At 48.8% G+C, this 13,960-nt stretch overlaps 1 protein-coding gene across 1 annotated transcript in view; it reads left to right on the forward strand.

Annotated features, from left to right (window-relative positions):
- Positions 1 to 13,960, forward strand: part of TENM4 (teneurin transmembrane protein 4) — a 441,581-nt gene that overhangs the window by 367,431 nt on the left and 60,190 nt on the right. Inside the window, exons 16-19 of the mRNA XM_052662001.1 lie at positions 1,096 to 1,215; positions 6,859 to 7,120; positions 9,659 to 9,926; positions 11,910 to 12,053. Coding sequence (XP_052517961.1) covers positions 1,096 to 1,215; positions 6,859 to 7,120; positions 9,659 to 9,926; positions 11,910 to 12,053 — 794 coding nt within the window. The remainder of the gene's footprint in view (positions 1 to 1,095; positions 1,216 to 6,858; positions 7,121 to 9,658; positions 9,927 to 11,909; positions 12,054 to 13,960) is intronic.

The raw sequence follows: 13,960 nt of genomic DNA on the forward strand, positions 1-13,960 counted from the left end.
GCCCAGTGGTCGGCCATTAGAAGTTGACAGTGACCAGTTGAGAGCATCATCAAAGCTGATCCTCTTACAACTGCGCCAGAAGTTGCCAAAGAACTCAGCATTGAACATTCTATGGTCATTCAGCATTGGAAGCAAATTGGAAAGGTGAGAAAGCTCCATCAGTGGGTGCCTCATGAGCTGACTGCAAAAAAAAAAAAAAAAAAATCATTGTTTTGAAGTGTCATCTTTTATTCTACACAACAACAGTGAACTATCCCCCGATCAGATTGGACGTGCAATGAAAAGCGGATTTTATCGGGCAACCAGTGATGACCAGCTCAGTGATTAGACCAAGAAGAAGCTTCAAAGCACTTCCCAAAGCCAAACTTATACCAAAAAAAAAAAAGGTCCTGGTCATTGTTTGGTGGTCTGCTGCTGGTCTTGTCTGCTTCACTAGAGCTTTCTGAATCCCAACAAAACCATTACATCTGAGAAGTATGCTCTGTGAACCAATGAGATGCACCGAAAACTGCAACGCCTGCAGCCGACATTGATCAACTAAAAGGACCCGATTCTCCACGATAAGACCTGACCACACATCACACAACTATCATTTCAAAAGTTGAACATATTGGGCCATGAAGTTTTGCATCATCCACCATATCCACCAGATCTGTCGCCAACCAGCTATCACTTCTTCAGGCATCTTGACAACTTTTTGCAGGGAAAACACTTCCACAATCAGTAGGAGACAGAAAATGCTTTCCAATATTTCACTGAATCCCAAAGCACAGATTTTTATGCTACAGGAATAAACAAACTTATTTCTCATTAGCAAAAATGTATTCATTGTAATGGTTCCTATTTTGATTAATGAAGATGCATTTGAGCCTAGTAATAATGATTTAAAATTCACAGTCGGAGGACACATTAACTTTTGCACTAATCTAAAAAGATTGAGGCAGTAAATAAAAAAGTAGTGCTCATGTTGAGTGGATACCATGAGCCCCTGGATGCCAAGATCTATCTGAGTGACCTGCCTTCTGCCTTCTTACCTGCTAGCCAGGGTTCTGTCATCATAAGTAGGTCATGTTATTCTCTCTCTTCCACCCACAGGCATGCATGTGTCATTCGTGGTCAAGTCATGACATCGGATGGGACCCCACTGGTTGGTGTGAATATCAGTTTTGTCAATAACCCTCTCTTTGGATACACGATCAGCAGGCAGGATGGCAGGTAAGAGGACTTTTGGCAACCAGTGCTAGTAAAGGCCCTGTACTCGTGGTCTTGCCAACATAGCTGCTGCTGGAATGACATCGTGCAGAGAGGATGGGACCTGGAGTCAGAGGGCCTGCGTCCATGTGCTCCACCCTGCAACTCGCTTGCTGTGAGTGAGGTCTTATAGCTGACTCTGTCCTGAGTCATCTTGGCTCTAAATTAAGCAGTTTTTTCTTATTTGGTTCTCAGAGTAAGCACTAGGTACCTTATATATATTTTCCTGTTTCATAGCTTATGATATAAAATACTGTCACACGGACCATTTTCTACAGACCAGACAGCTCCTAAAGTCTTAGCATTCCTGCTGCAGGGTTCCACCTGCAACCACCTAGGTCTATGGAAGCTGCTGATAACTGAACTCTGACCTGCAGATCCCGGTGAGGACCTTTAGGTTACCAGCCTGAATGAAGTCAAGTCTCTCTAATCACTCTAGCTCCCCCGTTTGCTGGCCATGTGTTCTTGGACCTGTCTCCAAGCCTCTCTCGGCCTCATGTTCTTCATCTGTTAAGTGGTCCCTAATGTCATCAGTCTTACCCAGTGGCATGGTAAGTATTCGGTTCTTTGATTGAAAAACGCCATGCACATACTAGGTGTTTAATAAATTTTAGTTCCCTGCCCCACTCTGGTTCACCCTGTATCTTCACGGTCTAACACATAGTAAGTATACAATAAATATTAGCTGTTTATTAAAATTACAAATTGAGAAGGTGATGATTCCACTGCAAGCCATAAGACTATTTCAGAGAGAAGGGGAGGGAAAGGAGGAAAGTGGGATATTTAGGCTGTCAGTGGTGACAAGTCCTCTATTTTTAATAAAATCAGGTAGTGGCACTCCATCTGGCTGAGTGTGGGCCCATAAGGTTGATTTTCACTCTGTGTTGGAAATTGTGCCCCAGCCTGATTGATTTTAGCGCCTCTTTAATCCAGTCTCAGATGTGAACGTGTTCTGGCCGAGGTGATAATGAAGTAAAGTCTCATCTGTTTGTAGACACGTGTGCCTCTTAGATGGGACTGGCATGCTCTGCATGGGGGGCCAACTGCCCCCTCCTCCCCCCTCCTCACCCCTCCTCCCCCTCCCTGTGAATGGAAGAGGTTGGCGGCCAGTCCCCAGGGGCCGTCTTCCCCAGGCCAGGCCACTGACCCCCAGAAGCACCTCAGTGTAGACTCGCGCTACAGCACAGAGAAGTCTCCTCCCTCCTGGTGTTTTTCCCACCTTCCACCTTTGGGCTGCCTGCTTTATGGAAATGGCAGATGTCAGCACTGTAGGCAACAGGTATCCTGACTACATTATTACCTGCTGTGAAACAGTCATCAAAAAGGAGTCATGCGGGCTGCTTTTTTTTTTTTTTTTGCCATAAAACTTGTCCAGGAATCTTCCCGGGCAGTCTAGTGGTTAAGACTCCATGCTTCCACTGCAGATGGCAGGGGTTCAATCCCTGGTCAGGGAACTAAGGTCCTGTATACTGCGCAGCATGGCCAAGACATTTTTTTTTTTAATTAAAAAAAATAGCTTGTCCATCGTTCTTATGAGATAGCAATCGTCCATCCTCGGCTCACTGTGCTTGCTTAGGATGGGTCCGTAAGACACACCAGAGTGCACTAAGTTTGGTGGGCCGTGGGCAGTGCACACTTAGCACCTCCAGGCTCTGATTCCTCCTGCTGCGCTGTCCCTGCAGTCTCCGCACGAGAGCACGATCGTCCTGGGTGGTAAGTGCCAGTCGTATTTCCTGCACTAACCAACTAAGTCACACCAGAGTGGCCAGACTCTGCCACAACCTAGAGCTTGAGTTTCAGAACAGTTCTTACCAGTGCATTTATGGAGCTTACATTTTCTTCCCATCTCAGACACTACATAATGCATGGGAAAGTCATTACTTATTCTCTAAGTGTTACTTATTCTCTGAAGAGCCCGGTTTGTTACATGTGAATGGGGAGCATCTTGCCAATTTCCCTCCGGTGTTTTCCTGACTCACCTTCTCTGTTACCTCTCACACCCAGGAGAAACTGAAAGGCTAGAGACACAGCCTGGAGATAATAGTATATGCAAGTCCAGGGCCCAGGTCCAATTCATCTTTGTATTCCTCACTTGTGCTGCAGGCACTTTGCCTTTACCCAGATGCCCATCCCCCTCACACACACACATACACACCCTCACACACACACACCCTCACACTTACACACACACCCTCACACTTACACACGCACACACCATGCTGAAATGCCAGACCTCAAGTTGTAAGAAGATTTCACAAACAGAAGACAGTAGCAGGGAAGCTAGCCAAACAGGTCATTATAAAGATGGAAAATAGAAGTCATGAGGAAAAATTTAGAGGAATTAGCAGACAAGAGAAGCAGCTCAGAGTCACTGAAGCACAAAGCCCAGGGAATGGAGCCCAGCGCTTTCCTCATCCATTATCTCATCTGGCTAATTAATAACTCTGCCAAGTGACAGTGATCTCCAACTTCATCTCACGCGGGGAGACTGAGGCGCAGGCAGGTGATGTCAGTCGCCGTGGACTAAGTAGCAGCGCTCTGGCCAGCCGTCACTAAGTTTGGCTTCATACGAGAAGCAGGCCTTCCCTTTGAGGTCAGAATCACAGCCGTGTCCGCAGCGAGGTTTCCCTTCAGATGAGCGGGCCTGGATCTTGGCAGAAGCCACCCCCAGCTGGCTCATGGCCTTGAGAAAGTGTCTTTTCATTTTGTCTTCATTCCCTCCCCACACTTATCCTCATGTGAAGGGAGCATGTAAGTCAGGCCACAGTCCTGCTTGACAGTTAAAAATGTTCCGTCACGCTGTTCACCTGACACTGCCACAACAGTGTTGACCAACTGTACCCCAAAACAAAGTGCTTTTGGTTAAAAAAAATGTCCTGTCCACAACAGTGTTGATTGACTGTACCCCAAAACAAAGTGCTTTTGGTTAAAAAAAATGTCCTGTCCACAACAGTGTTAATCGACTGTACCCCAAAACAAAATGCTTTTGGTTAAAAAAAAATGTCCTGTCCACGACAGTGTTGATCGAATGTACCCCAAAACAAAATGCTTTTAGTGTGAAAAAAAAATGTCCTGTCAAAGTACCAATGCTGTCATTTCTATGACAGAAAACTTGTTCCCTGAGTGTTTTCCCCAAACAAAGCCAACACCTAAACTCTTAGCTGAAAATAAACACCCTCCCTGGTTTTTCTCTATCATCAAGTATCAAAAGATGGTGGTACCCAACTTCCTCTACACAGAGGTTACATGAACCTAGAAGGGGCTCAGTGACGAGCAGGCAAAACGAATAAAAAGGTTTAGCATAACATAGAAGAGTAAGGCTTTGGAGCTTGGGAACCCAAATCCGAGGGCACCATCTACCAAGAGCAAGATTTAATGCTAGTTCAGTGCAAAACCCCTGCAGCTTCTAGAAGAGGGAAGAGCAACCTGGCGCAATGAGGCTAATCCTGCCAGGTGTGTTTATCTGGGATGAAAATGAGGTCCTGGGGTAGGGTCCCAAAAACCAGCTACACAGGTAAACACTGGATTGACTTAGAGTAGCAGCCCAAGGGGGGAAGGACTTAGGGTGCTCAGTGTACAGTCAGTTCAGAAGAGACTGACAGTGTCACTCATGCATCCATTCTGTAAACTGTTCACATAACCATGAAACACTGGGTGAAGTTTGGAGAGACTGAGCGAAATCGGTGTCCCTGGGTCTGAGTGAATGTGGGAATCCAGTGCACAGTGATGTGGGCTCTTAGGAGGAGTGTACATGGTGCAGAGGGGACCTGGGGAGGGGACTGGAATCCTGAGTGGGCCAGGAGTTAGCAGAAGCCCTTCCTCCAAAAGAGCAAGATGAGGACAGGCCTTGGAAATGCATCCTGAGAGTAAGAGCTGAAGGGCTCTGTCCAAAGAGACATCAGAGCCGGGAGGTGGCAGGTGGACAGGATCAACGTTTCCAGGTCCTAGAGGACTGTCCAAGGCAGAGGCAGACTAGTTTGAAGTCACCCAAGCAGGAAGAACAAGGCCTAGTGGCTAAGGCGCTGTAAGGAGAGGGAGCCAGGCTCACTCTGCCCACACACACACCCCACCCCGCGAAAAGTCTACTAACAGCCAGGACTAACCAGAGATGAGACAGTCCTCCTGGGGCCAGAGCATCTCATCACTGGAAATTTGGCTCCTTGGAGGTGATTCTGTAGAAGGAAGTACAGCATCAGATTCAGAGAGAGGACTAGGTCAGATGGCAGTGAAGTTCACGTCCAGTGAGTCAGCTGTTACTTGATTTTGAACTTTCTGTTTTGATGGGGGTGGGTCTGAATTAATCTTGTTGCACATTGAACGTGAGATCTTAAGAAGCAGCCACACACTCTACTTGACAAAGCAGACGCTGCCTGCAGAACTAGGGACGCATCTGGGCTTGCCACTGGGCCTCTTTTGCCATCTTCTATAACGTGAGCTCGCCTGGTTTCTGGCCACAAAGCTGCAGAGTCCCCAGCTCAGACACTGTATGAGGCAATGTTAGAAGCATGGGGCACAAATGGGAACTCGGTTTCCTGGGATTTAAAAAAAAAAAAAGCTCCATGCCAAGGCTTGAATGGACAAGTACCCTGCCAGGTTTGTCTGCAGGTGATGGGAATTAAGATGCTTGAGCCAAAAGCAGAGCTGCCAACAAGTGCCCGGCCATCCCCAAAGGGCAATGTACAAGGGCTGCATGACCACCTCTCAGCGATACTGCCACAGAGATCTCATCTCATCTCAGAGTTTGGGACCCCGTCTTCTGGTTCCCCTTTCACTTAAGTTACGGTGATTCTAACTGCACCCTCCTCTAAACTTACTTCACCGTTTGTAACTCCAGAAGCCTGGTTGAGTATCATAATCAGAGTTAAAGTTACTATTGTTATTGTTATTTAGTTGCTCAGCCATGTCCAACTCTTTCTGCGACCCCATGGGCCTGTAGCCTGCCAGGCTTCTCCATCCATGGGATTTCCCAGGCAAGAATACTGGGGTGAGTTGCCATTGTCTCCTCCAAGGGGTCTTCCTGACCCAGGGATCGAACCTGGGTCTCCTGCATTGGCAGGCGGATTCTTTACCACTGCGCCACCAGGGAATCCCTAAAATTGCGGAGGAGTCACAGAATCTTAATGACTTAAGAATTTATTGGAACCTTTGCCTTTTACAGATGAGACAGTTGAGAATCAGAGAGGCTAAATGACTTACCCAAGATCACACAGTAGCCCATGGCAGAGCCAGGACTAAGCTTAGGGCTCCTAACGCCGGGCAGGGTTTGCTCTGCTTTATCTGATAAACTTTCACTGAGTTCAGCTCTAAGAGGCCCTAAGTACCAGAAGCGCCACAGCAGGGGCTCATCAGTGGTCCTGTGTCCTGGAAAACGGTTCTCCATAGCAGGTTACTATTTGGTCTTGGCAAATTCTTTGTGGTGAATCACTTTCAAAACGATAATGCCTTCCGGGATCTGGGTCACTGTGCGTGACTGCGGTCAGGTCTTTGAGGTGTTAGGGTCTCCCTCAGCAAGTGCGGAGACCCTTTGGTGTAATTTTTCCTCCTTTCTCTGCCTCCCTCCTCCTTTGGCTGCCGCTCCTCTCATTCACACCCTTCCCTCCCAAACAGCTTTGACCTGGTCACCAACGGCGGCGTCTCCATCATCCTGCGGTTCGAGCGGGCCCCCTTCATCGCACAGGAGCACACCCTCTGGCTGCCTTGGGATCGCTTCTTCGTCATGGAAACCATCGTCATGCGGCACGAGGAGAATGAGATCCCCAGCTGTGACCTGAGCAGCTTCGCCCGCCCCAACCCTGTCGTGTCTCCTTCCCCGCTGACGTCCTTCGCCAGCTCCTGTGCAGAGAAGGGCCCCATTGTCCCGGAAATCCAGGTACACCCGGGTTTCTGAGCTGCATTTCTCCATGCTTTATTTCATTTAGGGGGTTGGGGAGGATCTCAGAGACAGGGGACAGAGAGAGCCATCAGCCCACCACCTGGAACCCGATGGCCAAGACCCCACAGCGGGGTGGTGTCGGGCTATGACGACCACCCCCTTACGCATTTAATACACGTGCACCCTTTAAAGTGCCTGGCATCCTCCAACATATAATAAATCCCCACTCCCTCTCCACTCTGCCATCCACTTCACTTCTACGTCCCCTTTCCCCAACTTCCATTGTCTCCCCTCTCTCATTATTTCTGTTAAAAATAGCGATGATAATTTCCACCAAGAGGAGTGAGACAGGAGGTCTCAAATGTTCGCATCACACTGAAGATTAAATGAGAAAACGTGTATGAGATGCCTCACACAATATCTGGCACCTACTAAGTGCTCGACAGATTTTAACCAGTATTATTATGAAGATTATTTTACATGCTCCGCCTTCAGGCCAGTTAATGAGTGCTGTGGCTCAAATCCATGCACGTAAGTGCTTTACTCCATTATCATTAAAAGGAAGTAATTTGGAAAAATGCGTTTTAATCTGATAGAAATCAAGATAGATTCTCTGCCTCACATAGCTGTGTAGAGTTGAATTTCTTTTGCCATCCGGGCTCCGTTTCTCATGGCAGAAAGGAAGGCTGGGAAGGACAAGGGGTGACAGTGCGGAAGCTGGAGGAGAAGCCCCAGCCGTCCCACCAGCCTAACGAGAGCTCTGGCGACCAGCAGCTTATCTAGTGTCGGGGCAGCGGGGCGTTTAGACGTGTTCGTGTGTGTATTTCTTGCCTGGCTAAGCAGGCACATTTCTCTGCTGTGCCCTATTGAGTGGCTTCAGACGCAGCCCAAAGGAAGAAAATGCAGCAATTTGGGAATTCTCCTTGCACCCTCAGGTTGAAACTTCACTCCTTTTCAGAGATTCAGCGCCTGTCTCCTGTCTCCACCACCAGGCTGACCTTTCTTAGGAGATGGTTGTCGGTGGAGATGGAGCTTGCTGGAGAGGGATGGTTTGTTACTCAGCCCTGGTTTGGCTCCAGCAAGACAGCTTCCCAGGAGCAGGGACTTTGGGACAAATGAGGTGAAGGGTCCCCCTCCTCTTTACAGTGCTCCCTGGGCTGAATGTCTGCAAGCCTGGCTGGGTCACAAACCTTGCTTATTATCAGATATCATGAAATACATGACATCTGGGTTTCCCCAGTCCTGTCATTGGCTAGCCTTTGCAAGTACAGGGAGATGTGCATTTTAAAGGGTGTGTTAAGGAAAGTATTACTAAATATGTATGAGCGCATCAGGATGGCACTCGAGCCCTGCTTTGCCTAGAACTTGTGAGCCGAAGCTGGGGAAGATTGCTGTCATACAGGCCCCCATCCCGGAAACATCATGTGTTCAGGAGAATGGAGCACCAGTGAGAATTCATTACCATCTATGACATGGACAGAAAGGAAGAGGCCTTTCTTTGTGAAGGCCCAGTTCCCCTGTGAACACGAGAGTAAAATAATCACTGTCCTTTTAATGGATACGTTAGCCTCAATTGATTTGACGTCCCCTTCTTGAAACAGAGCCCAGAGCATTGAGCCGATAAAAGTTCTCCCCTTCAGCCACATGCTCGGCATCTTGGCCTTTCATTTCAGCGTCCTGTCTTGGAGCTGAGCTCTTCGCCCTAGCAGGTGGAGCACTGCCTTCCCCACCACGCTGCTCCTCCAGCACAGCCTTGGAGCACGCAGGCTCCGAGCAGCCCATCTGCCCTCTTTCTGCCGGTGAGCTGGGACCATTCGCTCCTGGTCCCTGGCAGCCTGTATTGCCAGCCCTGCGTAATGTCTCCATCAACATCTCGTAGCCTCTGTTTACCCTCCTGAAGAGGAAAGTCACTTTATCTTACCTTAGGAAGGTTTTGAGAGAGCAGCAGTTCTTCTAGTTGAGACAGCTCTCCACATTGATCCCAGGGCAAGGTCTGTCTTCACAGTGCCCCCTGCTTCCAGCAGCAGCAGCAGCAACAGCCACAGTACCGTCATCCCGCTTAGAAACATTTCTTGGGTAACCGTTACGTGCTGGGCCGTATATATACGTGACCTTCCCTGGTCCGCAAACTAACCCAGTGGGGAAACTGCAACGCCGAGGTTCCGTGGGTCTTCTGGGATGGCACAGCAGGTGAATGAGAGGTGATGTTAAGTATTTTTTACACGCGTCACCTTATCCTCTCACTAATGCAGTGAGTTGAACATCGTCCTCCCTGTTGAAAGGAGGAAGAGCCACAGGCTCAGCGAGGCGGGGATGTGCCACTTGAGCGTGCGCCCCGGACACCAGGCCTCTGGCTCTTGTCCTCCTCCCCCACTCCCTCCTCCCTCCTCCTCCCGCTCCTCTTTGCAGTCTGCTTCCTCCTCCTTCCCCCTCTTCCTCCTCTGCCCCTCCAACACCCGCAGTCCGTGGGGCTGTGGCCGCCTCCCTTCTGCCAGTGATTCCGTGACCGTCACCCACTGTGATCTGTCTCTCCAGGCTTTGCAGGAGGAAATCGCCATCTCTGGCTGCAAGATGAGGCTGAGCTACCTGAGCAGCCGGACCCCCGGCTACAAATCTGTCCTGAGGATCAGCCTCACCCACCCCACCATCCCCTTCAACCTCATGAAGGTCCACCTTATGGTGGCGGTTGAGGGCCGCCTCTTTAGGAAGTGGTTTGCCGCCGCCCCAGACCTGTCCTATTACTTCATCTGGGACAAGACGGACGTCTACAACCAGAAGGTGTTCGGGCTCTCAGAAGCCTTCGGTAAGCCTCCCCACTGTAGGCCCCAGCGCCGTCCTCAGGAGACAGGAACGTTCAGGGGAACAGGGCTCTTGGTCTTCTGCCCTTGTTTGATCCTTGCTCCAGTTTCATTCCCTTTCTAGATTCATCAAAGGCAGAGTGAGGAGGCAGAGAAGAAGTAACGTAAAAAGAAGGGAGAAGGAAGCAAGGCAGGCAGGCAAGAAGAGGGTCTGTTGAGCATCTGCTCCGGGGGGTGAACTCTCTATACGCTGATATCTCAGTTAATCCTCACAACTGCCCTGTGAGTCAGAAAGTGTCCTCGTATTCTGCACGAGGAAGCTGAGGCCCAGAGGTGAGGGGGCTTCCCAGGGCCGCACAGGGAAGGAGCTGGGCCGGATTTTCCCCAGAGCTCCCCTGCAGTTTTGCATTCTGCCCCCTCCCCACTGGGCATGCTGGGAGCCAAGATGCCGTCCCTCGCTGTTCACAGTCCCTTCTGGAAGCCAAGCTGCTTCTGCGGTCTCTTCAAAAGCAATGAAGCCTTGCCACCTCTTTCAGGTGACGTGAGAGCTCTGAGTGCTCTCCAGCCCGTCAAGGCCTCTCTGCACAGACACTGGGGCTGAGGGTTGCTTTCCTGAGAAGACTGGGGACCACAAAAAAGCAGAGAGTGGCTCCTTGCGGGGCTCAAGGTCACGGGGAGGAGACCACAGGAGCACGTTCCAGCACATTCCGTCCTGCTGTGGGGAGCCAGCAGTCTCTCCTGGCACCTAAAGGAAGCTCTAAAGAGCTGCCCAAGTGTTAATTCCCATCTTGAGCATGTGGCAGGGTATTGCCCCCTGGAAAGCAGTGTCTGCCCAGAGAGATACTTGGAAGAAACAGCATTCCTGTCTCTGCCAGTCCCTTTCCATAGGGCGGTCACAGGGCTTTTCACAAACCCAGCCTTGGGGAGTCCTCCATGGTTAGCCTCCCCCCCAGTGATCCCCTAAGGAGGCCTGGATCCATGAAACAGAAGTGAAACTGGAGATGATTTCAAGTTTTGAGACCTCAAAGCAACTTCCATCTTTCAGAGTACCCTAAAGGAGCTCCTTTTCCACATATTCATTATCAGTGATTTTGGATTTATTTTTCTTTGTTCAAGTACTTCCATGTTCATCAATAACAATGTGATAAATGGGCCAAAAAAATAGAAATAAAGTTATCCATAGTCCTATAAGCAAATAAAACTACTTCTTAACATTAAAATTTATTTTCTTTCTTCATGTATAGTTTTTTTAAACTTTGATTTAGTACCGTATATAACCAGTCCTTTAACTCAGCATTACCCCTTAAGCACTTTCCACGTCACCCATGACCTTCATAACCACCATTTCCAGGGGCTGATATTCCTCAAGCGGATGCTCTTGGTTTGCTCAACCTCTCATCCCCTTTCAACCTTTAGATTACTTCCAACTTTCCACTATTATGAATAACACTGCATGAAGACTTCAGTACCTAAAGTACTTTCCATACTAAAGACCATTTCCCTGGAATCAGTTGACATGGGTCCTTAAAGTATTTAGAACATTTGTTTAACATTTCCTAATGATGTGCCAAGGTCTTACCCTGTGGCTCAGATGGTAGAGTCTGCCTGCAATGCAGGAGACATGGGTTCGTTCCCTGGGTCGGGAAGATCGCCTTGACGAGGGAATGGCTACCCACTCCAATATCCTTGTCTGGAGAATTCCTTGGACAGAGGACCCTGGCGGGCTAGAGTCCATGGGGTCACGAAGAGTCAGACGTGGCTGAGAGACTAACACTTTCACTTCACAGTGGTGTTCCATCACACCCCAAAAAAGGGTGTTCAGGCTCAGCCTGCCTGGGTTAGTGTTGCATATAGATCTCGTTGCCGCTTAGGAATCTGATCTTTCTTTCTTTTCAAACCAAGACAAGCAGGGGCCTTGCATGCAGGTCTAAAGCCAAAGAAGAGGCTTTGCTCACGTGTGCATTTTGTGCTTTTTTTTTTTCCTACAGTTTCCGTGGGTTATGAGTATGAATCCTGCCCAGATCTGATCCTGTGGGAGAAAAGAACAGCAGTGCTGCAGGGCTATGAAATCGATGCTTCCAAGCTGGGAGGATGGAGCCTGGACAAGCACCATGCCCTCAACATCCAAAGCGGTGAGTGGATTAGTAGAATTCCAGGAGCTAGGCCATGGTGTGAGTCTTGTATCATGTGCTTTGTTCCCTGTGAGGCAAAAACACACGTACACACACACTTGAAATTCCATAGGCTCCTGTGTGATCCACTGGTCAGAAGGGTTAATATAAATACTCCTTGGCAACCTGCTCTGTACTCGTCCCTGCTGGGCGCCAGGGATACAGAAGTGAAGGGCTTCAAGGGCTTACACTCTGGGCAAGACAGACACTTCTTAGGCAGTTTTCACACCATGCCATGGATGGTGCTGTCACAGAGGGAAGCTGGGAACACTGTGGGGGCTCAGAAGAGAAGCCCCTGACTCAGCTCCTTGGTTCAGCAGGTTGTGTCTTTGGAGAGAACTTCCAAACTGGGTCTCCAGGGCTCTACAGCGTTAGCCGTGTATATCAAGCAGCAAGGACATTCTGGGCAGAGAGCACAGTCCATGCCAAAGCCCTGAAGCCTGAGAGAGGAGTGATTGGAGAGAAAGGATCACTGCGTTTTGAGCACAGGGTGGAATGAAGGGAGTAGCAAAAGCCGGAGTGGGGGCCTGAGCAGCTGGAGTCCCAGGTAGGAAGATTAGGACCTTCAGCTCCACCCAGAGGCAAACCTCAAGCCTCTGAAGGGTTTACAGCATGGAGTGCCACTGGCAGATCTGTAATTTAAGGTTTATTTATTTATTCATTTCCTTTTGGTTGCAATGGGTCTGAGTTGCTGCCTGCAGGCTGTCTCTGGTTGTGACGAGCTGGGGCTACTCTTTGCCACCATGCACGGGCTTCTCATTACAGTGGCTTCTTTTGTTGCAGAGCGCAGGCTCTAGACTCACGGGCTCAGTAGTTTTGGAACATGGACTTAGTTGCCTTGCAGCATGTGGGATCCTCCCAGACCAAGGATTGAACCCTGTGTCCCCTGCACTGGCAGACAGACACTTAATGGCTGCTCCACCAGGGAAATCCCAGATATGTATGTTAGATAGCTCCCTGGGACTGTGTTTCAAGATTGGACAAGTAAATATGGTGATGATGTCAGATCTGTCCTACCTAATCTATAGATGCAAGAATGCCCATCAGAACCACTGCGTATGGGGGGCAGGGATTAACAAACCAATTCTGAAGTCTGTAATAAAATAAAGATTTATAAATAGCTGTGGCACTCTTTAAAATAAGAACAAAACAGAGGCACTTGCCAGATGTTAAGCTATCTTTGGAAAACCATAATACCTAAAACTGTGTGATGCTGTTTACAGGAACAGATACATAGATTCCATAGGATAGAACAAGGCGTCCAGAAACTGACCTGTGAGTAGTAGTTAGGACTCGGCTTGGTCATAAGTGTCAGAAAAGCCAAAATAACTGCAAACAGAAGTCCGGAGGTGAATGAAGTCCAGGGCTAGTGTAGACTGAGTCTCCTTCATGCATGTCTATGAACATCTCTCGGTATCTCCTCTATGTCAGGTTCTGTGCTAGGCACTGAGATACAGAGGGGGAAGGACATTGTCTCCACACCTGAAATGGTAGAGAGAGGACAGATAAGTGCAATAAAGAATTCTGTGCTGTGCCATTAACAACAAGGCAAGATCCTCCGCCTACAAAAAACCACTACTTGCCGAAGCATACAATGATGCTTACCTTTTTAGTAATAAACTATTTTTTAAAATAAGGTATGTAACTTCAGGTTTTTTAAGACAGAAAGCTATTGCACACTTTAAAAAAAACAGTTCTGTGCTGTGATGGAGACACAAACTTGGCCCGTGCAGTGTGTACAGTTTATTTGAGAGTCAGTGAAGCTGAATGGTTCAGAGCCGGGATTCAGAAGTGCTCCTCCTGTCATCTGTGTGATGTCATACATCAATACGTGATGTCAGGGGTCCCCTGTCAATACCGGGAGGGTA

Source organism: Budorcas taxicolor, chromosome 25 (genome assembly GCF_023091745.1).
Source record: "Budorcas taxicolor isolate Tak-1 chromosome 25, Takin1.1, whole genome shotgun sequence".
Classification (NCBI taxonomy): Eukaryota; Metazoa; Chordata; class Mammalia; order Artiodactyla; family Bovidae; genus Budorcas; species Budorcas taxicolor.